This window comes from Canis lupus, chromosome X (assembly GCF_011100685.1).
Source record: "Canis lupus familiaris isolate Mischka breed German Shepherd chromosome X, alternate assembly UU_Cfam_GSD_1.0, whole genome shotgun sequence".
Classification (NCBI taxonomy): domain Eukaryota; kingdom Metazoa; phylum Chordata; class Mammalia; order Carnivora; family Canidae; genus Canis; species Canis lupus.
In genome coordinates, this window is record NC_049260.1 from 11,586,899 (window position 1) to 11,612,742 (window position 25,844).

The following is a 25,844-nucleotide window of genomic DNA, read 5'->3' on the forward strand; positions in this document are numbered from 1 at the left end:
TCAAAATTATAGCAGAGGTTTATTCATGGAAGCAAAGAAAGAAAGGGAAAAGGAGGAAGGAACTAAATCAGGAACACATCTTGAAATACTTAAATGCATCATAATCTTATTCACCCAGATTTACATGTGTCTGCATGATATTCAGAATATTGACCCTTCAATAATTAAAGATCATGAATCTTCAAACATGGATTATTTTCACTCCCCTTTGCAGATTTTTAAAGTTTCTTAACAACAAAAGCTAAAGACAAAAAAGGCTCCTGGTTGCCCCTTGGTTAATGAGAGCATTAACCAGGAGTTTCCACTCATCAAGTGTTCCCGTTCATCAGGGATCTACGCTAACTGACTTAGCTCATTTAAAGATACTCAGAGTCTAGTGGTTGGGCATCTACACTAGGTACCCTGGATACAGCAGGCAACAACCTGCTTATTTCCAAGTATCTTCCTACAGCCAGGTGGGACTACCGGTATAGCAGGAATCTTTCCAGCAGCTCTGGAAGATGGAGTTCATGGATGGTTTGATGACACGCTCGACCCAAGCACTTCCGGACACATAGACGGCAGAGCTGGGAAAGAGCAGGCGGGCCTGGAGAAGAAATGAAAATGTGTGAAACTCATGACAGTGGGGGTGGGGAAGAAGGGAAGACCAGAGAACTGAAAGAGGCTGAAATGTTCTACAAGCTTAAGAGAGGCTGGATCTGTAAGTGGATTATGGAGTGATGTGGCAGACACTAAATAACACACAGGGACCCCAGTTTGCCCCTTTGGGTGGGAACACATTTAAGTTGACCCTCTAGGTAACTCTATTGGTGATACTGAAGAATGAGCCTAACTAGAGACAAGCCAGGAATGAAGCGTGAGGTCTAAAGGGGATGCACTTCATGTCCACAGTAGCCAAACTATGGAAAGAGCCCAGATGTCCATTGACAGCTGAATGGATAAAGATGTGGTGTATCTATACAATGGAACATCACTCAGCCATCAGAAAGAATGAGATCTTACCATTTGCAACGATGTGGCTGGAACTAGAGGGCATTATGCTGAGCGAAAACAGTCAGTCAGAGAAAGACAAATACCATATGAATTTACCACGTGGAATCTGAGACAAAACAGATCAACATAGCGGAAAGGGAAAGAAAAATAAAATAAGACAAAAACAGAGAGGGAAGCAAACCATAAAAGACTCTTAACTCTAGGGAACAAACTAAGGGTTGCCAGAGAGGAGGTGAGGAGGGCACTTGAAATAATGAGCATTGGGTGTTGTATGCAACTGATGAATCACCTCTGAAACTAATAATACACTGTATGTTATTTAAATTGAATTTAAATAAAAAATACAAAAAATAAAGGGAATGCACTTCATTCATGTATTGTACATGCCAATGAATGCAATAATACTGGCCGAGGAGAGAACACAAATGAAAGCACTGAGCAGGAAGGACCCTGGGACAGAGCTGCCAAGCAAGAGACAACTGCTGAGAGGTCACACAGGCCTCCTGGACCTCCTGGCTGTGGCTGGGTCCCAAGTCATACTAGGAGGGGCCCTCCATTCACACAAGGCTCTCGGCTCAATAGAGAATCTAGAGAAAGGACCCAACTCCCTCAACGCCCATTATACCCTGAACCTCAGCCTCAAGGAGGCTCATGGAGTCATCACACCCATGGCTTTGAGTGGCTGAAGGAAAGTAATGAGAGCCAAAATGTGGTTGAACAGGACAGATGAGGCTGGGCTAGAACCCTAGTTATACCAAGGCATTTGTAATGTGCCATTATTCCCTAACCTGACTATCAGTAAAGATCTCTTCAAGTAGACCTATGTGATCACTGGACTACACAAAGTTGTCCTTCTCAAGAAAATCCTACTGTAACAGGATCTTGCACCGCATGAGAAATGATGTGTTGCTTACGCAAAAAGCCAGATAATATTTGATTTAATGTTTCCAAGCAGTATCCATGTGATAGAATGAGCAACTAATTGCCCTCAGTTAAAATCCTGAGAAGCAAAAATGGAAAGCATCTCTGCCTGTCACCCAACTAAAACTCCTCTGGAAAACAGTAATGCAGACAAATTGTCCAGGTTGCCTACAGAAGTTCAGAGAGTGAACTCTGATATAGCTGGTGTTCATCCTTCTGGAGTAAGCAGCCATATTAATGATAAGAGAACAGAGAAGAACTTGTTTAGAAGAAATCTAAACCTTGGACCTGAAAACATTTTTGATGGAAGAAAAGAAGAAATGTGACAACTGCTATAAACCATAGTCTCAGCTGAGAGTTGGAAAGTGCCTGGTATTTCCAAACAGGGAGCTGGTGAGGAAGATCATGATTTTTCAAGTGAAGTTTCAAATATAAGGTCGATTATTTTTTAAAAGATTTTATTTATTTATTCATGAGAGACACAGAGAAAGAGGCAGAAACATAGGCAGAGGGAGAAGCAGGCTCCCCCGTGGGACTTGATCCCAGAACCCTGGGGTCACAACCTGAGCCAAAGGCAGACGCTCAACCACTGAGCCACCCAGGTGATCCTAAAGGGTCAATCATTAATGACCTGGACTATTGAAAATAATCTAAACCAGTGGTACTCAAAGTGTGACCTCAGACCAGCAGCAACAGCAGCATGATGTGGAACTCAGTGGGTGTGCACAGTCTAGGCCCTACCCCAGACCTCCTGAATCCAAATCTGCATTTTAATGACACCCCCAGGTGATTCATACTCATGGTAGCACTCAGGAAGCACTGACCTGGAAAGCATTCCTAAAATTAATGAACTGAGCATTCCACTTGGAAGGTATAGAAGACGTGAGGGTGGTTTCATAAAACAGAACCAGTGAGTAAAATGAAACCCTTCTCTGCCAGGGACTGTTTCAGAAGGTTCAGGATTGGGCCATCATAACATTAAGGGTGCGTGTTCTGGGGTCAGAGTGTCAGGCTGGAATCCTAGTTCTTCTTAGCAGTCATATGACCTTCTGCAAGCCAGTATCTCTTTTCCCACTTGCTGCTGGGCTAGCACCAGTTAGTATACAGTTTATCTCCTTGCCTTAAAGTTCTCAGAATTCAGGGAGATTAATCTGGATTTCAAATTCAGCTCAGCACCTGACACATGGAAACTTGAATAATTACTACTATCTTTAATAGTCTCCCAAGCATACAAGGGATCCATATAGGCTCGGATAATGTCCTCTTTCTGTATAGACTTAACATGGCTCATGTTTGAATTTGAAATGCAGGGCAGCCCGGGGGGCTCAGCGGTTTAGCGCCGCCTTCAGTCTGGGATGTGATCCTGAGACCCGGGATCGAGTCCCATGCCGGGCTCCCTGCATGGAGCCTGCTTCTCCCTCTGCCTGTGTCTCTGCTTCTCTGTGTGTGTCTCTCATGAATAAATAAATAAAAATTTTTTAAAAATGAATTTGGAAAGCAGAGCATTTGAGAGACCTGCTTCTCCCCTCAGGCATCTGTAGCACCCTTAGCCCAAGGGGGAAATGGGAGCGAGGCAACTGGGGGCATGGATCCACCCAGTCCCTGAGCTGGAAGAACAGACCAGGCAGGCGACATCACCAGTGAGTCCAGCCTCTGAAACGCACTCTGTGTCCCCCCTGCAGCCTATCACTCAAGTATCGCTAACTCCCCCCAAATATCACAAAGCACAGGTTTGGTCTACTCAGTTGTGTGCTTGCACTGAGAGAAGTGGCAGTTCAACCTTTGCATGGCGGAAGCAACGTGCTCCGATCATTTTCTCATTATAGAAAATACACAGCCACCTGCCAGCTATAAAAATGCCCTTCTGGGACAAGTCAATAAATACAGCGCATAAAATCTCATCCCAGTGATGCAAGTGAGACGGGCTGCCTCCCACACACCAGTCCCAATTAAACAGAGACAAGAAAAAAGGTAAGACAGTTTAGAGAGAAGACAGGAAGGAGAGGTAGGAGATGTGCTTAGGGAAGAGAGGGGGCCACCTGGCCCTTCCTTACCTTCCCGGAGCAGGAGTGCCTGCTCCACGCTGCTCTTCGGAGCTGCCAGATCCAGGGCACTTTTGCCCTCCGCGTTTCTATACTTCAGTGTAGCACCGTAGTCCGCTAGCAGGTGGATGACCTCCACGCTGGACTGCCTCGCCGCGGCATGCAGGGGGGTGTCCAGACTCTGGCCACGGTCCACGCTGGCCCCTTAGAAAAGCAGATGCCCCCAAGTCAGTGCTAAATGTGAATGGGGAAGTACGAGGAGCCTAAAACACAGGAGCTCTAGATAAAGGCATCGTGGATGTCATGACATATTTGACAAATCTTTGAAAATAGGTGACTGAAGCCTAGACCCTCAGCAATGGCTATGAAGGCTGCTTCAAAACAGCTGGATGAGAAAAGTGAAGAAAAGTATGTGTAGCCATTTAAAGTACTTTACTTGCTTTCCCGTATGAACTGTGTGATCAACAAAATTAAATATTTACAGCTCCTTTTACACAGAATTATTTCGTCTTTTAGCAAAGGGTAAAGTTAAGTTTATTTAGTATTTATATTATTCTGGGCTCAAAGAAAGATTTCTGACTACTACAGGGAGGAGTAAATGATGGGGGATGAAAAAGACAAAAAATCTTGTAGATAAAAATGCTTAAAGGTTCTTAGTACAGACTCTACCTTTATGTCAGTGGCTAAGATTGAGGAATCTTTAACCAAATAATAGTTTCAAGGCATTTTACCTTGCCCTGGACTCCTAGTTTCTGTAAATGCCTTTTAGAATTAAAAAGATGGCACTTATGGGGCATGTGGGTGGCTCAGTCAATTAAGCGTCCTACTCTTGATTTTGGCTCAGGTCATGATCTCAAGTTCGTGAGATCCAGCCCTGTGTCGGGCTCTGCACTCAGCTGGGAGTCTGCTTGATATTCTCTCTCCCTCTCCCCCTCCTCTCTCTCTCTCTCTCTCTCTCAAATAAATTTAAAAATCTTTTTTTAAAAAATTAAAAATTAAAATTAAAAGGTTACCAAGGATCTTAGCAAGATTGATCTAAAGGAGTCTAAGGCAATTATCTATTATTTATCTATCTGGCATCTTCCTGATAACCACACTGATTTCCCTCTGGGCAACTATCCCCTATGATTCCCAGTTCATATGCTGCCAGTGAAGCCCAACAACTTCAGTGTAGCCTGAAATATAGGCCTAAGCCAATCAGTGTATTGTATTCCTCTGGCCACCATGATTGGCTCAGAGATGGGCATGTGGACTCAAAGACAGCCAAGGGAATAAAACTGTTTTTTTCCCCACTAGGACTTATGGGAAAGAGACTCTTACTCTCTCTTGAAACCACCAAGGAGTACCATACCACTTAAATGGAGCCAGTGTCAAAGGAAGCAGATACTCATTTCTCTGGAAAAGTTCTGTTTCAAGCATTCAGACATCAAATACTGTCAGAATTTTGTTCAGCCTGACAATAACTTTGTCTTTAAAGCCATGGAAAACCAACAAAATTAATAGGTTCTTCTCATAAAAAGATTTCAGAAAGTTACCTAATTCTAGAAGTTTCTTCACACAGTCTACCCTCTGGTAGGTGCAGGCCACATACAGGGGAGTTCCAAGCTGAGGCACTTCTTGGTCAATGTTAACGTTATTTGCCAGCAGGATCTCCATGCACTCTCTATGACCTGGTGGAACAAAAGAGAACCTTACTCAACTAAGGGAAATATTGCCTATTTATAGACCTATAGAATTGCTTAGCTGGAGTGGACTTTAGAAATAACCTAGATTTTTTTTAAGCAGAAAAAAAATTTGTTCAGAAATCTTAGAAAACTCCCAAATAAAAACCAATAAAAAGGAAAGCATGCCCATACTGCCCCACTTAAATTCCTCTTGCAGCCCTTGTGGTACCTCAACTAAACTAACGGCTCCAGGGAGCACAGCTGAAATAAACTCTCTATGATGAAGCCACCCATTTACAAACAGAGGCTGCAAGATGCAGAGGGGTAAATGACTTATCCTATTATTACCCTGAAAAGCCTGCGCCCAAATGCAAGGCCCAGCCTGGATCCCTCTCCATTACGCATCTCTCAATTCTCTTCTTCACCCATGAATGGCCACACCTCCTTATGGGTTAATCTAGAAGACACCTATGAGAATAAAAAGCCTCAAATATAGAATATATTTAACTGCACTTTCAAATTCGGTGGCTAACAAGAACTATGTAAATAAGCATTGTCCTTGGAGGGGCTGCCCAATGAACAGACTTGATTAATTTGCAGCATATGAATTATTTCATCAGGAGCAAATACTTCCAAGGAACTGATGGGAGCTTATAAAGAGTTTGTTCTTTCTGAAGATTTGTTTTCTTAAAAAAAAAAATCTATCACTTACCCAACCTTTTCTTTAGAAGATAACATAAAAGCAAGCTTCATCTCAAACCTGGTTGATTTATCATAAATGCTAAATTAAGTAGAAATCTCCCTGAAAATGTACAAAGAAGGATCCAAACTGTTCACCTAAGTAAATATTATGCTGGGATTACAGCATCAATATGTTAAAGTATGGACTCAAACTGACCCTAGCCTGTTCGGATAGGTTCAAAGCTGTAAGAATCCAGAAATAATATCTAATCAGTACCTAAAATTTCCTGGTAAATACAGAGTATCTAACACACATTTTTTTTCTTTTTCTAACACACATTTTAAAATTATTCTTGTCTTTTTAATTTTTCTTTCTTTCTTCTTCTTTACAGAAGAAACTGAGCCTGGCCTGAGTTAAATTTAGCTACTCACAGGAAGTTTTACAAAATTAATATATAAATGATTAGCACTAATATAACAGCATCTAAAATAATGAATTTGCTATTTATTCTTCCATTCTGTGGATGTTGGTCCCTACCTAACAAGCTTGTAGATACAGAAAAAAAATACACAGAGACACATAAATTCATGTGTTTATGATAAACATGTATATATGTTGTAGGCACATAGATACCAAACACTACAAGATAAAACCATACAAGTATTGCAGAATTAGTTAAGTTATTCAAACCATTCCCAGGATTTATCCATTTTTAAATGTTGGATGGAAATGCAACTAACTAACTAACTTACTTCAAATCAATATTTAAAAAAAAATTTAGGGGCACCTGGGTGGCTCAGTTGTTTGGGCATCTGCCTTTGGCTCAGGTCATGATCCCAGGGTCATGGGATCCAGAGCTCCATATCGGGCTCCCTGCTCAGTGGGGAGTCTGCTTCTCCCTCCCCCTGCTCATGTTTTCTCTCTTGCTCACTCTCTCAAATAAATAAAATCTTTAAAAAATATTTTTAAGACTTTTAGATCATTTCCAAAGTAGACCATTTCCCTTCAACTTAAAGGATATACTTGGAGTTTGGGAAATGGCCAGCATCAGTTATTAATCAATAAATGTTTATTAAGTATGTATAAGACATCAAAACCATGGATACATTGAGATTTGGGTCTTTTGTTTCATTTAAAGTAATCCACAAAGGGAAAAGAAAAAGACAAAAAAACCAGACTCAAATATAGAGAACAAACTGAGGGTCACCAGAGGGTAGAGGGGTGGGTGGCAAGTTCAAACAGATGATGGAGATGAAGAGTACACTTGGGATGAGCACTGAATAATGCATAGAATTGCTGAATCACGATGTTGTACACCTGAAACTAATAAAGCACTGTGCATTAATTATACTTCAATTATTAAAAAAATGGGAAAAAATAAAATCACAGGAAAAAGAGTAATCCGATGCAAAAAAAAAAAATCACCAAGTGACATGTTTAATAACCTGGAGCAAATCTTTCATTATGCCTTTTGAAATAAAGACTTTTGTCCCCAATTAGACCAGCAAAGATAACTGTTCTACAGTGTTCCAACTTCCCCACTGTATTTCTGATCTCCATAAAAAAGAGTAACTCCACCAATAGGTAACAGAAATGTTGCTCTCTCAGTGTGACCTTTGACAAATGGCCTTGGCCTTGCAGTGGTATCTTCTTGTTCAGGTCCAGCCAATGCATAGTTTTTAAAGACCTTAATTTAGGGATCCCTGGGTGGCGCAGTGGTTTGGCGCCTGCCTTTGGCCCAGGGCGCGATCCTGGAGACCCGGGATCGAATCCCACGTCGGGCTCCCGGTGCATGGAGCCTGCTTCTCTCTCTGCCTGTGTCTCTGCCTCTCTCTCTCTCTCTCTGTGACTATCATAAATAAATAAAGAAAAAAAAAGACCTTAATTTAAAAATAAATAAATAAATACCTTAATTTTACTCTTTTCCCTCATTTCAAAAGCAACAGAATACAGGAGTCTAGTATCAACTTCAAGGTTTCTAATGCTGTGCTTTTCAAAGTTGCAACCTTTTTTCAATAACTAATGACCTTGAAGTCAGCAGCTCATCTAGAAAGAGTAAATTGCTTGTTGTGGACAGTTATGTGTAATCTTCCATTAGGGACACTATCAGCCTTGGCTTTTAGACGCTTTCATAATTTATTTTCATGGCTGATGTTTTATGGGCTTTTGGAGATGAGCTGTTCTTTTCTAGGAAAGACAGAGACATAAGCAAAGCACGACTCAGGGAAGTCACCCTTGTAGTCTTGACTGTGCCAGCTGCCACCCAAACCCCAGCAAAGAGCTTCAAGAAAGGCCTACCGAGGGACACCTGGGTGGCTCAGTGGTTGAGGGTCTGCCTTCGGCTCAGGGCATGATCCCGGGGTCTGGGATCGTGTCCTGCATTGGGATCCTTGCAGGGGAGCCTGCTTCTTCCTCTACCTATGTCTCTGCGTCTCTCTCTCTCTCTCTCTCTCTCTCTCTCTCTGTGTGTGTGTGTGTGTCTCATGAATAAGTAAATAAAATCTTAAAAAAAAAAAAAAGAAAGAAAGAAAGAAAGGCCTACCGAGAGCCTGACTCCACAGGAAATGCGACACGGGAGACAGAAAGGCATTGGCAGGTTACAAGAAGAGCTGTTTCATGCCCCACCAGTATTTCCTGAAGATTTAGGCACGCTGAGGTTGCTGCTCTGGGATTCTAAGTGACACCGAGCCTACTGGTGCAGGTCTGTTGTTCCTTGTGTGGTGAACACTGTACCACTGATTCGTGCAGACTGGAGGGAGCCCACCAGTGTTTTGTGTGCAATGTGATGGCCCATTTACCTCTCTTCACTGCCTCATGGATGGGTGAAGCCAAGTGCGCCTCAAGCTGGGCCTTGGCTCCAAACTCCAGCAGCACGTTGACACACGCCGCACTGCCACTCCGGCACGCATTAAATAGGGGCGTGGCTCCGTGAACTGTCACTCCATTGACCTAGGGATGAGCAAAGAGACCCAGAGGATTTGATATTTTTCTATCAGCATTTTCAAGTGTGTCTTCCTGCGCATCTGCCTGGAGGAATTTCCCACGCTGCTGAGTGAGCAAGGGAACTCTACGTCATTATAGCTTTATATCCTCTAAGATACCACTAGCCCATCAACTCTCACCCATAAATAATAACCCAAGTGGGGCAAAATGGGACAAAGCTTTTCAAATGTATCCATGGGTATTCCAGAGCTTCTTGGCCTCCTAACCATTGAAGAGTTATCCTGTTTGGTGGTTAAGAACATGGCTTCTGGAATCATTAGCTTGGGCTCAAATCCCAGCATCCTCTCTTCTATTTATTCAGAGATCTTGGTGGGAATACTAACTTTCTGTTTCTCAGTTTCCTTTATCTGTAAAATGAGGATCATAAAAGAATCTACCTCACAATATTATTGGGCAGATCGAGTGAATCACTACATGTTAAACCCTTAGAACATTGGTGCCCAGGAAGCATTTTTAAGTATTTGCAACAACAATTATTTTCACTTTCCATCAATATGAATCTGACTCCCCCTCCCAATCATGAACAAACGTGGCAGGAACCAAAAACGCTGGAGAAACCAGGTCCCCACATCTGTGCTTGCAAAAACAAAAAACAAAAACAAGAAAACCTCCTCAGCAATTCCCCCACAGTTCTGCCTTTCTTGCCACAAATTTCCTTACTGGTCTACTATAATCCATATGAACTGCATGTGCCAGCAGTGACTCCCAAACAGATCACGATCAAGCCAAAGGCACAAAGAAAATAGCCATCAATGTGGTGTTTCCAACCACCCTCACTGCCCTCTAGGGATCTGGGAGGCATCTTTGAATATTAGCAAGAGATTAGAATGGACATCAGGGAGCCAAGGCATTCTGGTGGGGAGACTCCGACAGGATTGAAATGGGGGACAATGAAAGCTTCATGTCAAACCATTTTGCCTCAACAACTGAGGATATATGCTTGTGATAATCAGGATCCTAAATTTTCACATTTCAGAAACAAAGAAAAAGGGGTACCTGGGTGGCTCAGTCAGTTAAGCGTCTGACTTTGGCTCAGGTCACGATCTGGGGGTTTTGAGACTAAGCCCCAGATCTGGCTCCCTGCTCTGCAGGGAGTTGCTTGTCCCCCTCCCTCTGCCCATCTCCCCACTCATTCCCTTTCTCTCTCTCCCTCTCTCAAATAAATTAAATCTTTTTAAAAAAAAAAAAGAAATAAAAGAAGGATATTTCTCTACAGTGCCAGGATAGCCCCCATAAACTGGAAAGTTAAAGAGGAGATGCTAAGGTGGCAGAGACAGACAAGGACAGGGCAAAAATGTGTAAGAATTCATAGAGTCTAGAGATTTCTAACCTATTTACATTTTTACTAAAAAATATTTGGTGATACTGGTTTGATTTGATTTGTTGTTACTGAGAATCGCCCTCATCCTCAGTCCCAAAGGCTAATTTGACTTCCTAAGTTTCTCAGTTCAGGGCAACCAATATTTATTGAGCACCTATTAGGTGCCAGTGTTTCAGAAACAAAGGCAAGTAAGACAGTTGGCCTCTTCAGAATCGGTTGAATTTTCTCAGGGAAGACAAATACAACCAGATAATTTTGATACAATAATAAAAGGCTTTAGGTCACTCCAGGAGCAAGACAAAAGAGAGTAGAGACTTGAGAAATACTTAGGAAGTAAAATTGGCAGGATGTGGTCATTAGTTAGTTGGGGAGAGGGAAGGTGGGGGATGACCCCAGGTTGGGAACATAGGAGCGCAGGAAGATGTTTCACCTGGTCTCTGATGTGGGGCATGCAAGAGGAAGAGTGGGTCCCAGAGGAAGAATATCCTAAGCACAGTTTCAGTCATGCTGAGATTGAGGCCCTCATGGGGCTGCCAATTTTGAGGAATTTTCTACTGATTGACCAGCTTTCTTTTATTCTTTCTCTCCTTCTGATTTAAATGTTAAATAAGGGGATCCCTGGGTGGCTCAGCAGTGTGGCGCCTGCCTTCAGCCTAGGGCATGATCCTGGAGTCCCAGGATCAGGTCCGTTGGGCTCCCTGCATGGGGCCTGCTTCTCCCTCTGCCTGTGTCTCTGCCTTCTCCCCCCACCCCGCCCTCGAATAAATAAATAAATAAAATCTTAATTAATAAATAAATAAATAAATAAATAAATAAATAAAAATGTTAAATAATACAACATTTATTGACTATTCCCTCATAAGACTGCCAAAACCAAGAGACCACGTCTTCCTCTTTTCTTTGTCCTCCACAAAACCTCCCAGAGTTGTACCAGCACACTCTCCTCTACAACCTGATGTTGTTTGCTGTTTTCTACCAATGGAAGGAAATGGCCCTCTGGGGCACCTGGGTGGCGCAGTGGGTTAAGTGTCCAACTCTTGGTTTTGGCTCAGGTCGTGATCTCAGGGTCCTGAGATTGAGCCCCACGTTGCACTCAGCATGGAGTCTGCTTGGGTTTCTCTCTCTCCTCCCTCTGCTCCCCTCCCCACCTTAAATCAATCAATAAGTAAATCTTAAAAAAAAAAAACAAGGAAATGGTCCTCACCCAACCTCACCCTCATCATTATACATGAGTTGACCAAGTGGTAATGTAAAGAAGTACTACCTGATAAAAACACATGACCACTGGGGCGCCTGGGTGGCTCAGTAGGTTAAGCATCTGCCTTTGGCTCAGGTCATGGTCCCAGAGTCCTCGCTCCCTCCCTGCCTCCCAGCTCTGACCACTATGGCACCAGGAATACCACTTTGCCCAAGAAAGACTTTTATATTCAGTTCTATATGTAGAAACCCAATTTCCATATAAAATGCAAAGAAAATCTTCTGTAAGCACTTAAAAACACTGCAACTCATGAAACAAAGAACACAAGGACTGAACTTAAAACCAAAACTTAGAAACAAAATGATATCTGGCAACTAAATAAATGCTATTGAGACTTTCAGAAGTTTTAATTGTACAATCTTATTGGGATATTTGTATCACACACAGGGCCTCAGCCACTCCTTATTCTTGAAATAAGGATACTGGGTGATGTATGGCAATGTTGAATCACCATATTGTACACCTGAAACTAATACAACGCTGTATGTGAACTACATTGGAAGTAAAAATAATATAAAAAAAAATAAATGGGGTGTCTGAGTGGCTCCATGGTTGAACATCTGCCTTCAGCTCAGGGCATGATCCTGGGGTCCTCGGATTGAGTCCCACATCGTGTTCCCCACAGGGAATGATTCTCCCTCTGCCTATGTCTCTGCCTCTCTCTCTCTCTCTGTCTGTGTCTCTCATGAATAAATAAATTCTAAAATTCTTTTTAAAAAAGAAAATAAATATACAAAAGAAAAGGAGAAATAAGGATAGAATTTTTTTAGAAAGATAAAGTTAATTCTGTTGAGTTTTTTTCAATGTATTATTTATTAAAAGCTCATCTGATGATTTTGCTCAATACAAATAGTTGTTGGTTTAAGATGTTGAATTAAGAGTGTTTCTGAAAAAAATTAAAAATTAAAAAACAGTGTTTCTTTTGTTCTTTTATTTTAAAAAAAATTTTTAAAGACTATTTATTCGTGAGAGACACAGAGACTCAGAGACACAGGCAGAGGGAGAAGCAGGCTTCCTGCAGGGAGCCCGGGATCATGCCCTGAGCCAAAGGCAGACGCTCAACCACTGAGCCACCTAGGAGTTCCTCTGTTGTTCTTTTAACTTGTGTTCTTTTTAATGTTTTATGACCAATTTCCCGAAATCGATTTTCAAATAACTTTTGTTCCAGTTGATGTTTTGAAACTCAGCATCACAATTTTCAAAGATTCCTGTGAATTACCTCATTGGAATGTTCGCCCACGGGCGGAGAGGCTGAAGAGGGGGGAGACCAGCAGTGTGTCAGCGTTTCAGGAATGTGCACAGACAGAGCCAGACCTGCCTACACCCTCAGTGGGTGCGCAGTCTGGAAGGTAGCATGTCCTTAGAAGCTAGCAGGTGCACCCGGGCAGACGTAGCCACAGGACGGAAGAGCGGTACTCACGTGTGCACCCTTTTCCAATAAGGCTTTAGCGCAGGCTACGTGACCTCCGAGGCACGCCTCGTGGAGTGAAGAGACCCGGTTAATTGTCACGAGGTTCACGTTGACACCCTAGAATTTGGAGAGAAGGGGTAAAAGGCTGCATTAGCAATAGCTACGACAGCGACTCCTGGACTTAAGTTCAGAGTCAAGTAGACAATGCTCCCGGGATTCGGGTGCCATAGTAGCAGCACTGCTGTTGGCCACAACTCCAACTCCGCTGCAGGGAGAGGTCTCTGCTGTATGAGGGTCTAGGGGACAGCAACTTCTCCCAACTTTCATCTCCTTACCCAGTCCCAGCACGTCCCCCTCCTCTTACTGCCATGCTCCTCCTTCCTCATCTTGGAGTCCATATGCCAGATGACAACATCAGCCTAGCTGTTGGCCAACTCTGACTTCATGCCCTGATTTTCACAACTTGGCCCTTACCATCCCTCCTGCTCCCCGCCGCCCCCATGATTACCACTTTCTGTCTGGGAAAGTCTCTGCCAGTCCTTCTGAGCAGAGTTTTGCTTCTCATTTCCTGCCTCCTCACTGGCCCGTTGAAAGCTTCCAAAACCTAGTGTGTGACCCTGAATCCCAAACCCCAACCTAAGTTCCCACCCTCAGGTCCCGCCAGACCTCCCTGGTGCTGGTGGCATCCCTGCTGTGGCCAGCAGCTGGGACTTGCCACATTTGCCAGTCCCTTCATCTTAGGGCCTTTCTATGCCTCCTGGGTCCTGTCCATTCTCGTGTCCTGAATATGATGTCATTATTCTAGAGCTGTGCTATATATTTCAAATTGGGTATTTAATACAATGAGAAAAATCTTTTCCTTTTCCTAGATGCTGTTTTCCTTTTAAGAAAATAAAAACAGGCTAGTCCAGAAGGTGGCAGCAGTGTATTAGAAAAAACTTCCATCTGGTGCAAACTCAGAATCCTTGGATTTCTGCATGTGCAATGCTGGACAGGCCTGAAAGACCATGGAAGAGTGAATCACCTCCATTGTGCATGAGAAAATGGGAGATGCAGAGAGTTCAAATTATTAATAAGCCTTGAGGCTCCCCAGCTATCGATGCCAGCCAGCATGAGTGTCAGGAGCTCCTGATTCCTGGTTGACTGCTTTACTCCACCACCCTGTATGCGAAATAAAGTAAAAAAATAAAATAGAATAATACATTTTTCACTAAGGTGTAAGGGTAAAGAAGTGGGCATGCGCTGAGAAAAAGCCAAACTCTCTGAAGAATGCTCCTCACACATTTAAACACGCTGATTTACAGAAACCAACATGCTTATGAAGTATAGTTAAAAATAAAGATGTACTAAATGCAGTGTGGGATCCTGGATCAGAGCCTGGAAGAGAAAAAGGACCCTGTGGGAAAACTGGTGTAATTCCAATACTCTGCAGTTTAGTTAACAGTATTGTACCAATGTTAATATCTGATTTTGGAATAGAGGACATGGTTATGTATCATATTAGCACTAGGGGAATTTGAGTGAAGGGTATGTGGGAAGTGTCTGTACTCTCTTCGCAACTCCTCTTTAAAACTATGCCAAAATTAAGTTTATTAAAAAATACTAATAAGGGGCGCCTGGGTGGCTCAGTTGGTTAAACGTCAAACTCCTGTTCTCAGCTCAGGTCTTGATCTTCCAGTCCTGAGTTCAAGCTCCATGTTGGGTTCCACACTGGGTGTGTAGCCTCCTTAAAAAAAGAAAATACTAATAAAAGTGTTGAGATGGGGGACTGAGAGGGAGGAGGTGGATGCAAGACTTTTCACTGAGTACCTTTTAATATCACTTTAATTTCTGAACTATGTGAATGTATTACATATTAGAAATCATCAAATTAGATCAAATTTTAAGTGCCTAAAAATACGTAAGCAAGTATAAAAATCAAATACAAAATCAATTTGATCATTGCTTGAAGCTACTGTTTTCCTTTTGCCTCCACTTTCATAAGAAGTTAATGCAACTCATAAAAAGAAGCTAAAAAAAAAAACTGTGTGCGTGCGCACACACACACACACACACACACACACACACAGAATGGTGTGCCCAGCTGTTTAAATTTAAAATGGTAAGGAAGCCAGGTTTGATGGTAGCTAGAATGTGGAAAAAAGATATAATAAATCACCTCCACTATACACATGTAGATTCTAAAACAAACAGAGTAAATGGAGCATGTAGACTTTTGTTCATTCATTTTACAAATATTTACTAAGCTGTTATTCATTGTTCAAGGTGCTAGGGATACAGTCAAAAATAAAGTAGCCTTAATAACTAAGAATAATTTAATAAATCTACCCAAAGGAGTAAGATCTACCCACATCCACCTATTGTTATGTTTGCTTTTGATATGCTGTATCATCAGGGTAGGCAGTCTCTAAAATGGCTCCCAGAGATCCCTGATTCCTGGCTTGGCTCACTGTGAAGACTCCTCCCCTTAAGTGTGGGCTGGATTCACTGACTCATATCTACTGAGCCAAATATGGCAGACATGATGGGATGTCACTTTGGAGCTGGGGTTATACTAACCCCATTGCTTCTTAGGCACTCTCATGCTTTCTCTGGGGGAAGCCAGCAGTCATGTCATGGCACAGCCCTATGGGGAGGCCCTAGTTTCCAGGAGTCCAAGCTGACCAGCAAGTACATGAGTGAGGTTGGAAGCAGATCCTTCCTCCTCAAGCTGTGTGGTGACTGCAGCCCTGGATGATAACTTGGCTGCCTGCAAGAGATTCAGAGCCACAGCCACCCAGCCAGGCTGCTCCTTGGCCCATGAAACCATGAGAATCTGTGCTTGTTTCCAGCCCCTGGGTTTTGAGGTAATTTGTTATGTGGTAATAGCTGACTGATGCAATTGCAGGGCTGCTGTTACTGGGCACACTGGGAGAGTATAGGGTGAGTGAATGCAATGAAAATTTGAAGGCATCTGCTGTCCCCCTCACAAGGAAACTGACTATGGGGTAAAGGCAGGCCCAGAAGGGGAGGGGGCTGCTGGGTGAAAAAACATGAGCCAGATTCCCAAGAAAAGAGAGGCAGGAGGAAGAAATGGTTGAGCTACAGAGGGTATCTACACCTAGACTGGTCGCACAGAGACCCAGGTGGGGCAAGCAAAATCCCTGTTAGGCCAAAGCTTCTAGAGCATGATGCCCATCGTACCATAAACACAGAGGATCAAATCTTCAGTTTACTTACTTGTGCAATTAAAGTTTTAAGGGCCAATAAGCGCCCCTGGGCCGCAGCTTCATGAAGTGGGGATCGATCAGCCCAGCAATCTGAAACACAAATCAAGCTCTGAGTCAAGGTCTGGAGTCTTCTTCCAGCTGCTCCACGAGGCTGCCCATCCACCATGAGAGGGGGTTTAGGGGAGACAAGGGAAGCTCAGTACCACATGTCAGGCTCTTTCATCAGCCACATTCAGGGCAACAAGCCACTGAGATTACAGCCTCATTTAGTGGTGTGTGTGGAGAGGGAGCAACAGACCATCTCTCTCACTCTTTTGGGGTCAATTTTTAACAAGCAATAAATTTAGTTCGAATAAATATTGCCTAGGGCCTGGATCTGATAGCTCTAAATAAGGCAAAATAAGGAGCAAAGCTGGTCAATGAGCCTCCCTGCCAGCATCCTTCCCCTGCCTCCCACTCTCACCCCTACCTTGAAAACTCAACAGCCTGTACCCTATAAGGGAGGCTGGAGGATCAGGGGAAATGGATTTGTTCTCAATTTCCTAGGTAATTGTTTCATTTTGGTCATGGGGTATATCTATTCCCATTATGCAGAATATGTATGGTTTTTCAGATGACACAATCTTCCAAAATTTCCTGTGGGGCGGTTGAGTGTGATGGCTAAGCCCGGAGCCAGTAGTGGCACACTGCCTGGGTTCAAGTCCTACATCAACCACTTTCTGCCAAGATGGGCAAGTTACTAAAATTATTTTGACCTCAATTTTGTGATCTGTAAAATGGGGGTGCAGGAATTTAGTATTTAGCAAGTGCTCTGGTCTCTAAGTAGGCCAATAGAACCCATCCATAATGTTAGATACTCAAGCAATTTATGATTAATAAGTACACATGGTAGGGCAGAGTCCTAAGGAACAGCTTCAGAACTGCCATGCGAGTATTTTTTTTTCCTGTAATTGTTTATTAGTAAACAAGACTAATGAGCTTCAATGGGCATTTGAGAAGTAACCCTCTTTAAACATGCCAAAGGGCAATCATTTGTTTTGGAAGAAAACCTGTTCCAGTTGGTAAAATTTCAAACATAATTGTGCTCTTCATTCACCAAATAGCATGTGATACAATTTGGATTTCACACAAAGGATCCATCGTATCAACCTTTTCTAGGTGATCTGGACAGTGCCAAGAATTCGGGCTTTCCTATACCTGTGACCTTGACAAAAACAGTCCCGCCAAAGATGGGATTATTTGAGTGTGAAATAGCTCAAGGCCACAAGGACAGAGTGAAGGGCTATAAACATTTCAGTAGGCCCTATTCTTTTTTTTTAAATTTTTTTTAAACTTTTATTTATTTATGATAGGCACACAGTGAGAGAGAGAGAGAGGCAGAGACACAGGCAGAGGGAGAAGCAGGCTCCATGCACCGGGAGCCCGATGTGGGATTCGATCCTGGGTCTCCAGGACCGCGCCCTGGGCCAAAGGCAGGTGCCAAACCGCTGCGCCACCCAGGGATCCCTCAGTAGGCCCTATTCTTATAGGGAAATTCAATTTTTATCTTCTCTGACCTTTTGGGTTATGAGAAGACAGAAGGCTAGAATGAACTCTACAGGGTTGGGTTGAAATTGTAGTAGTTGGTACGAAAATGTGATTTTCATTCAACATTATATGTATTTATATGTATATTCATATTTATGTTATTTCAACAAGGTTTTGGAAAGATGGCTGATTCAGGGGCTGGGCCAGGAAAAATATAAGATAGGCCTTGAACATCTTGCTGGAAAGACAATGAATGATGGAACGTGTCAAAAAGACACAGAAGCTGGCTTGCAGGGGCTTCCACTGGTCAAACATGGGAAGACTTGAGCATCGAAATAAAAAATGGTAGTAGGAGATTATATCCTATCAAAGAAAATAGGAATCTAGAAGTTGTCACTGATATAAATTAATATACAAAGAGTGAGGAGGAAGCTCTTCCTCAGAGTAGAACACCAACCTGGAACTGTAGAAGAAATCGTAGAATCGGACTCGAGTTCTCTCCTCACAAAATAATTACTAGTTATAAAGGAAACACCAGCAATTTTACGGTAGAACAAAATTGTAGACACCGCCTTACCCAGGGGATCAAAGTTAACATCAGAAGTGATGGGACAAATTGGCACAGTATGCCACATGATGGAATGAAATGGGCGACAGACGTCATGTAGTAGCGGAGGGAATGCAATGAAAACAACACACCATGGCTTGTGTCTTATTCCTGCTGAAGGTGTATTAACCCAAACCTAATCCTGAGGACAGTGAACCAAGTCACCGAGGGACATTCTACAAAGTAACTGGCCCGTAACCAGCTCAAGGAGAGACTGAGGAACTCTTCTAAACCACACAAGGCTGATGAGACACAACATCTAAAGGCAATCTGTAGGCCCACATGGGATCCTTTTGCTCTCAAGGACATTATTAGGACAGTTGGGTAAATATGAATGGGCTCTCTGGGCAAAGAGGAGTGGGAATTCCTTGTACCACTCTTGTAACTTTTCTATCACTTTGAAGTTAGTTCCAAAATTTAAAAAGTGTGTACACGCACACATATATAAATTGGAACTAATTTATATGTTTATATATGTACATATATAATCAGTGGTGTTTTCCTATTCCTGATGTGAATGTGTAATGCTTTTATAAGAAAAACGGATAAAAATTTGAACATGAAAGAATCTTGTGCTTCTATCTCCATGTCTTCCTGAGCCAGTTAAAAGCTGATGGAGTATTTTTAAATCTCTTTGGACATTTATAATTTGCATAAGCTGAGAATAATGAGATAATGAATGCATATAATCCTTAATTAGTCAGTCCTGGTTTTCTCCTAATATATCTCCATCTCATTCAACATGAACTGTGTATCAGACACGTTGCCCTCTTGCCTAATCGCTCTTGGAAACGGACATAGGCACTTGGGTTGGAAGGACAATCTTCATCCATGAATGGCAACTCAGCACCCTGACCAATATAAGAAGCAAGCCCACAGCCATGGCTTTGTTCTTTTGTTCAAAAAATAGCCAGTAAACCTGAGTCACCTGAGGGTACTGTATAGGATTCAAAAATAAAAACAAGTAAAAATAAATAAATAAATAAATAAATAAATAAATAAATAAAAACAAGAATTACAAGGTAACTTGCTATTATTAAATTAGAATACGAACGTGAAATGGCTTTATTACTTTTAAAACCTGCCTCCGGGTGGGCTGTGGTCCCCTTTCCTACGGAGAAGCAGGAACCTTAACCACATCTTTGTCCTATTTCTAGTTACTTCTGTTACTCTCCAGTCCCCTAAGACCCACTCCACACATACAACCTGGATAGGTCTCAAAACCCTCTGTTGAGTGAAGGAAGCCAGACACAAATGAGCATGTGCTGTGTGATCCCTTTCTATAGCATACAAAAGGAGGTCAAAGTCACCTGGAGGGTTAGGAGACAAAAGGACCCCAAGGGGAAGGGGGCGCTGACCATAAGAGGCAACCCGGGAGGGGGCGTCTTCCATTCCACCAAGAAAGCAGGAATGGTGAGCTAGCCCCGGCTTCTCTCTCACTACATTACAGCTTTCCACTTCTCTTTGCCCCAATGAGAGGTCCAGGGGCAGCATGGTAAATCACCTGAGCCGGCTTCCAACTTGAGAGGCAAATACCAAGCCCCCCTCCTTTTGGCAGCCCCTCTTCTAAACTTGTCTCTCTCCTGGGGCCCCCACCCTTGGCCCTCCAGAGAGGACAGAAGGGAAGAGTCTTGCTTGTGAATGAGAACACCCCCAAAATGCATGACAACCCATCTGCCCCACATGAAGGGCTCTCACTTCCAGTAATTGGCAGCAATAGTCCTGAATTCCGAAGTTTTATGACTTAGAACACACCTGGCTCTGGTGTTAAGAACTACTGGTTTTAAATCCCACCTAACCTTGAGCCCGATTTATTGGCCTGGGATGCTTAGCTCTTATCCATCACCTCCTTATCCATAGCATGAAATGCATCTGTTTCTATCACCAGAAATGTGGAAATCATTCCTGCTTCCCAACTGGAATCAAAACCACTCTCAAGGAAGTCATCTTTCCAGTCACATTGTTTTCCAGCACCTTGCGTTTTCACACAAAACCTTTTCCGGCAATGTTGCCATGGTGGGCTCTCCTGTTTTCCTCTTCTCATTCTCAACACAGTCTCTCACTCTTATCGTTCTTTGCAAATTGGAGCTAATTGTGAGAAATTAAGGATAAAAGTTATTTGGCAGCTAGAGACTTTTTCCATTCCTTTCAGGAAATATCAACTAAGCTCTCCAAATAAATGAATGCCTAAGTACGAATCAACCATTCTCTTCTAAGGCAGCCTATTTTTAGCTCTTTGGCGGACTGCCTGTGTCACAGGGCTGCAAGCACATTAGGAAGATAGTTTACTGGACAAATATGTTTACTTGTTCCTGATGAGGTGTATGGAAAATGTTCAAGTACTTTTTCATCCCCCCTTTTGACTTTTTCTCAGAATATGATTTATATCTCTAGTTCTCAGATTCTTTGAATAACAATTGCACGACAACTTCTAAAACCACAGATTTCAATAACAAAATCGGTTCTGAAGAAATACAGTTGTCTGAGTGCCAAGTATTCAAGATAAAACCTAGTATTACTATTTAAAAAATATTTTTTGCAATTTTCCCCTTCCTAATTGCAACAAGTATTTAAGATCACTGGTTTATTATTTTTAAAGAATTGCCTAACTGGTTATAATTTCTGGTGCACACGGAGCCACCTTTGTTCTCTTTATTCAAGTTCCAAAATCATATGAAGCAGTATCTTCTCCTGTAGCATTTAGCAAATAAAAGAATTCAAAAGGAATTTCAAGTTTGAACCAAAATACACACAAGAGCCGAGCAGAATTAATGGCATTTTCAGTAACAACAAAGGTAATTGGGAAAAAAAACCCTATTATAATAAAATTTCCTGGGATACCTAAAATATTATAATAAAACTGAGTTAAAATGCATACTCTCTAGAACATTTAGTTCTAGTTGGGAGATGCACCATGGTCAAGGAACAAGTTTTTGTAGGGTATTAGAAAGAAGGTGTCCTTGAGCCTATCGGGAGCAGACAAGCTGAGCTAAAGGTTAACAGGTGGTGGGGGCAGAGTCCGTGCTGAGGCCTGGTTGTCCAAATTTGGGAAAGCCAGCAGGCACCTGTGCAAGGTTGCTATGAAGAGGATGGCTAGGCCAAGGCTTGAGAAGTCAACCAGCAAAACTGAACAAGAGTAGAAAGCTAGGTAGAGGATTAGGCAAGAATGGACCAAAAACAGGAAAAACCTGTTGGAAGGGGAAGGACAGGAAAAAGGAGTCAGGGTGTTGAGTCACACAGAGGTGTGGCTATCAAATCAAGGTCTTTTGAATTTAGAACACAGACAACTGATTCTAAGCCTTAATATTTAGACTAGAACTAATCTTTTAGATTTGGCTTAACAGAAAAAATTTCTTAAAAAAGAGTACATTAGTTCCACAATCTCCTGTCTGCAATCATATAATTGCCCAAAGTTTGAAAACCAATCTTTCCCCCCATTTGATGCAAACTCCTTTGGCAACAAAACATGGTGAGGACTCGGGTTAAGCAATTGATTCTTTTTTGTTTGCAGTTTTGCTTAGTATAAAATACCAAATATAATACAGAAATAGAAATATCAAAATGTTTGATTATGGGAGTCTTGTGTAATATATACACTATACACATTGTGCAATCTTTCTGGTATCCCCCAAACCCCTGAATCCTAAACCACGTTGTCTGGCCCCAGGGTCGTGAAAACAGATGATCAACCTGTAGCTATACTTCATTTTTATCAAGTTTGATGCCCAAGCCCTGGACTAAATAGAGCTTCGATTCTGGCCAAATTAGCAAAGGTGGAAAAATCATATACCACACCCGTCAGGAGAAAGTGCCTGCAGAAATCTCTATGGGCTGAAGGTGGGATTCGGGAATCCATCTGGTGCTCGAGATATAGTGCCAAGAACCAATGACAATGTTTTAAACTTAAATACATATGTATATATAATTGACAAATTACACAAAGAAGCCTGAAAAATCAAAAATGCAGCCAACAACCACAGTTTAACTCAAGTCTGGTAAGTTATCTACAAATGTAATAGTTTAAGCCACAAAGACACATTGAATGATGTATTCCAGAATATGAAAGTCCAGAATAAAAAAAAAATCCCAGATGATTTTATAGCCCCCAAAATGATATTTAATGTGGGATATGATGCTAGGTGTAGCTTCCAAAAGAAAGCATGCCAGGACCTATGACAAGCTAAACCCTATCCTGGCTGAGTTTTTTACTACCCTCCCCTTGTTTTTGACAGCTCTGATGATAGTTTACAGGAATATAATATGCTATTGCAATCAAGAAATTTAACCTTGGACTGAGATTCTTCTAAGTCAATTAGCTAACTTACTGACTAAATGTCACATATTTTCCCAACTGTTATTGGTCTGACCAGTGAGCAGCAAGGAGAATTTCCGGTTTGAGCTGAAGACTGGCAAGAAAGAAAGAAAATTTTGTTCTTTATTTTTAATACATCTAGCTTTAAGTATATAGCATCTGACTCCTAACAGTATCAAAGAAAAAAAAACCACTATTTCTGGCTTGTTGCTGTCTATATTACTACAGAAAGCCTTACTTACCATATCTGGATATACTATTATACATACGTGTGGGCGGGTGGGTGTATACACACACAGTCATACACACACGTATGTATGTATTGTATACACAGAAAGGAAATTAAACTGAGAAATTAACGTGTACTATTCTCCCCCCCCCTTTTAATGATAATCAAAAAATACGTTTTTGACTTTATAACACCATGCTACTTGCAAATTAAATGACTATCATCCTAGGAGCTTGAACAATTAAGGACATTTGAGCTATGGAATGAATGAGCTCTACTTAAGAGATTTGTATTATGGCTCCAGACCTAAATCCAAACCATGTTCACATGGGTTTTGACTATTATACAACTTTTTTAAGAGTGTACTTAATGAAGGATGACAAAGATAGAAACAATGCACATGAGCAACAAGATAAAACATTCTTAACATGCTCTTGCCAATATCGACTTTGTTGGCCTTTACCTCACTTAAACCACGAGGAGGATTTATCTATGAGAACATCCAAACTGTGCTGAAACTCTTAGGAAGCCCCTGCCCATATTTATATATTAAATTAGAAAATAGATTTTCAGATCACACTTAACTAACTTGAAATGAGAGAGAAACTTTTTTAAAACCAGTCTAAGAAACATACCTCCCTGAAATGTGTGACAAATGTAATCCCCAAAAGAAACCTCTTTCCACATTCCGGGCCTTCTGACACTTCCTGAAACTTCAAGATTCTCGTCATTTCCCCCAGTGAATTGAAGCATTCTGAGGCTTTGTTTTTGGAGGTCTTATTTTTTTTTTTTTTTGGATGAGACTGCTGTCATCTAGTGTCTTCCAAGTTGTCTAGTGTATTAGAATCACATTGCACTGGTCTATTTTGAAAGAGAATCCCGGGTGCTATTGACATGGATACTAGATCAAGAATGATGTCACCCTGGAACCATCAACGAACACTATGATCACAGAGGGAAATTGTTAACTCTGTTTACGAATAAATACTCCTCTACCAAGTGACCATCCCAGCAGTGATAAGTGTATCTGATTCGTGTACTTAGGTAGCCTCTCACTATGATTAAGGTAAATCATTTCTTGAGAGAAATGGAGACTAAATCCTACAAACCACAAGACTTTAAAATGTCTTACCCAAATGTTGGCACTTCCTATTGTAAAAACCTTTGTTTGCAGAGCTTGGCACAATGCTGTGTATAAATGGGCTTAGTGCAGGCTTTTTCCTGACAGTGACGAGCAGGTAATCGATTCAAATTGCAAATGACAACGTAAATATATATATAGCATGCCACATTTGCTGCTTGAAATCAGATTTACTGGTCATTCTATTTTCTGAGGAAATTCAGTCTTGTTAGAATGCATTGTTAAAGTTTGTTTAAAAATATTAAAGAAAATAATCCCATATAAGTCGTGTTTAGGTTAGTAGAAATGAGGTTTCTCCAAATACTCTTAGAAAGCCACTATCCTATTTACTCCTTAAATAATAACCACAAATAGAACTACAAATTTGCAAAAAATAAAGCTGAAAATCCTTCAAATTGGTGCAGTTAACATCATTTGCTACTTTAATTTTTAAGACTACCCACACAAAACCAAAGTATAAATAAAATCTGCCCTCTAGAAATATTATTCCTATGAACTATTTAGGAGGGTTTTTTTTTTAAGTTTTAGGAGCAAAGCCGTGTATTTTTACCTGAAATTCCACCATAGATCTCTTCTGCTATCCTAGCCGCTTCTTTTCTATTTCCTTTGACGATATAGAAATGAGTTAGGAGAGCCAAACAAACTTTAATTAAGAGTTTGAAGAAAAAAAAAGTAGCAAACATCGTAATAAAAATGTTTTTAAAGCCATAGGAAACAGGACCGTCTTCCATTTTGGCTTACACTCTGTATAGGTTCTTGGTACTGCAAAATCTCACTGAGTTATAATTGGTATCATATGACATCTATTTTCAACTTTCTAGCCCTCGGTGCTCCTATTACTGAGAACTCATCCGTACATTCTAAGCTAACTGTGATTTGGCGGCTGCATGTGCTGACTTTCATAGCAACGTGCAATGAACTCAAGAAACTTCCTTTTAGATCTGCATTCCTCAGTGCTATTGAACACATAGGATTCCTGGCCTGACCCTTTTTATTCCTAAATCCCAACTTGTGCTATGTTCTGTTGGAAGGCAGTATTGGAAAGATAGAACAAACTTCTCAGATCCCACGGAGAATGAAGCAAGTTATTTGCAGTGGGAAGTACTGGCCCCAGACCATTTTGTCTTCTCTCCATCTCAAGGGCTGAGGGAGATAATGCCCCCATCTAAAATAGGACCAGTTAAACAAGACCATCCACTCTGAGGCAGTATTTAGTAAAGGGCTCATCTTGGACACTTCTCCAAGTGGCTATGTCAGAAGGAAAGCATTAGACCACTTTCTCTAATTGTCTCATCCTTGCCAAGGTCTGCCAGCAAAGCCTATCTATTGTTCATTTCCCATTTTGAGTGTCAGCAAAGGTGGTGCCTCTGAATGGGGTATGTGTGCTCTCCTTGACCAAGAGTTACAGTGAAATGGATGAAGATGTCCTATGTTCTGGGCAAATTACCCAAATATTCTATGTATCAGTACCTTCCCTGGTTGAACAATATTAATATTCTCTTGCTACCCTAATCCTTCAACATC

At 41.7% G+C, this 25,844-nt stretch overlaps 1 protein-coding gene across 2 annotated transcripts; it reads right to left on the minus strand.

Moving 5' to 3' along the window:
• Positions 1 to 25,134, minus strand: ASB11 (ankyrin repeat and SOCS box containing 11). 2 transcript variants are annotated; one of them, XM_038586868.1, is made up of 7 exons: positions 24,871 to 25,134; positions 16,515 to 16,594; positions 13,305 to 13,412; positions 9,101 to 9,251; positions 5,492 to 5,626; positions 3,969 to 4,160; positions 1 to 586 (listed from the first exon to the last, which is right to left on the minus strand). In XM_038586868.1, exons 1-7 carry the CDS (start codon positions 25,049 to 25,051, stop codon positions 462 to 464), a joined length of 972 nt encoding a protein of 323 aa, XP_038442796.1. In that variant the 5' UTR covers positions 25,052 to 25,134; the 3' UTR covers positions 1 to 461. The 2 variants fall into 2 exon arrangements, with proteins under 2 accessions (XP_038442796.1, XP_038442797.1); XM_038586869.1 differs by lacking the exon at positions 24,871 to 25,134 and adding an exon at positions 23,815 to 24,039.
• Between the last annotated feature and the right edge of the window lie 710 nt (positions 25,135 to 25,844).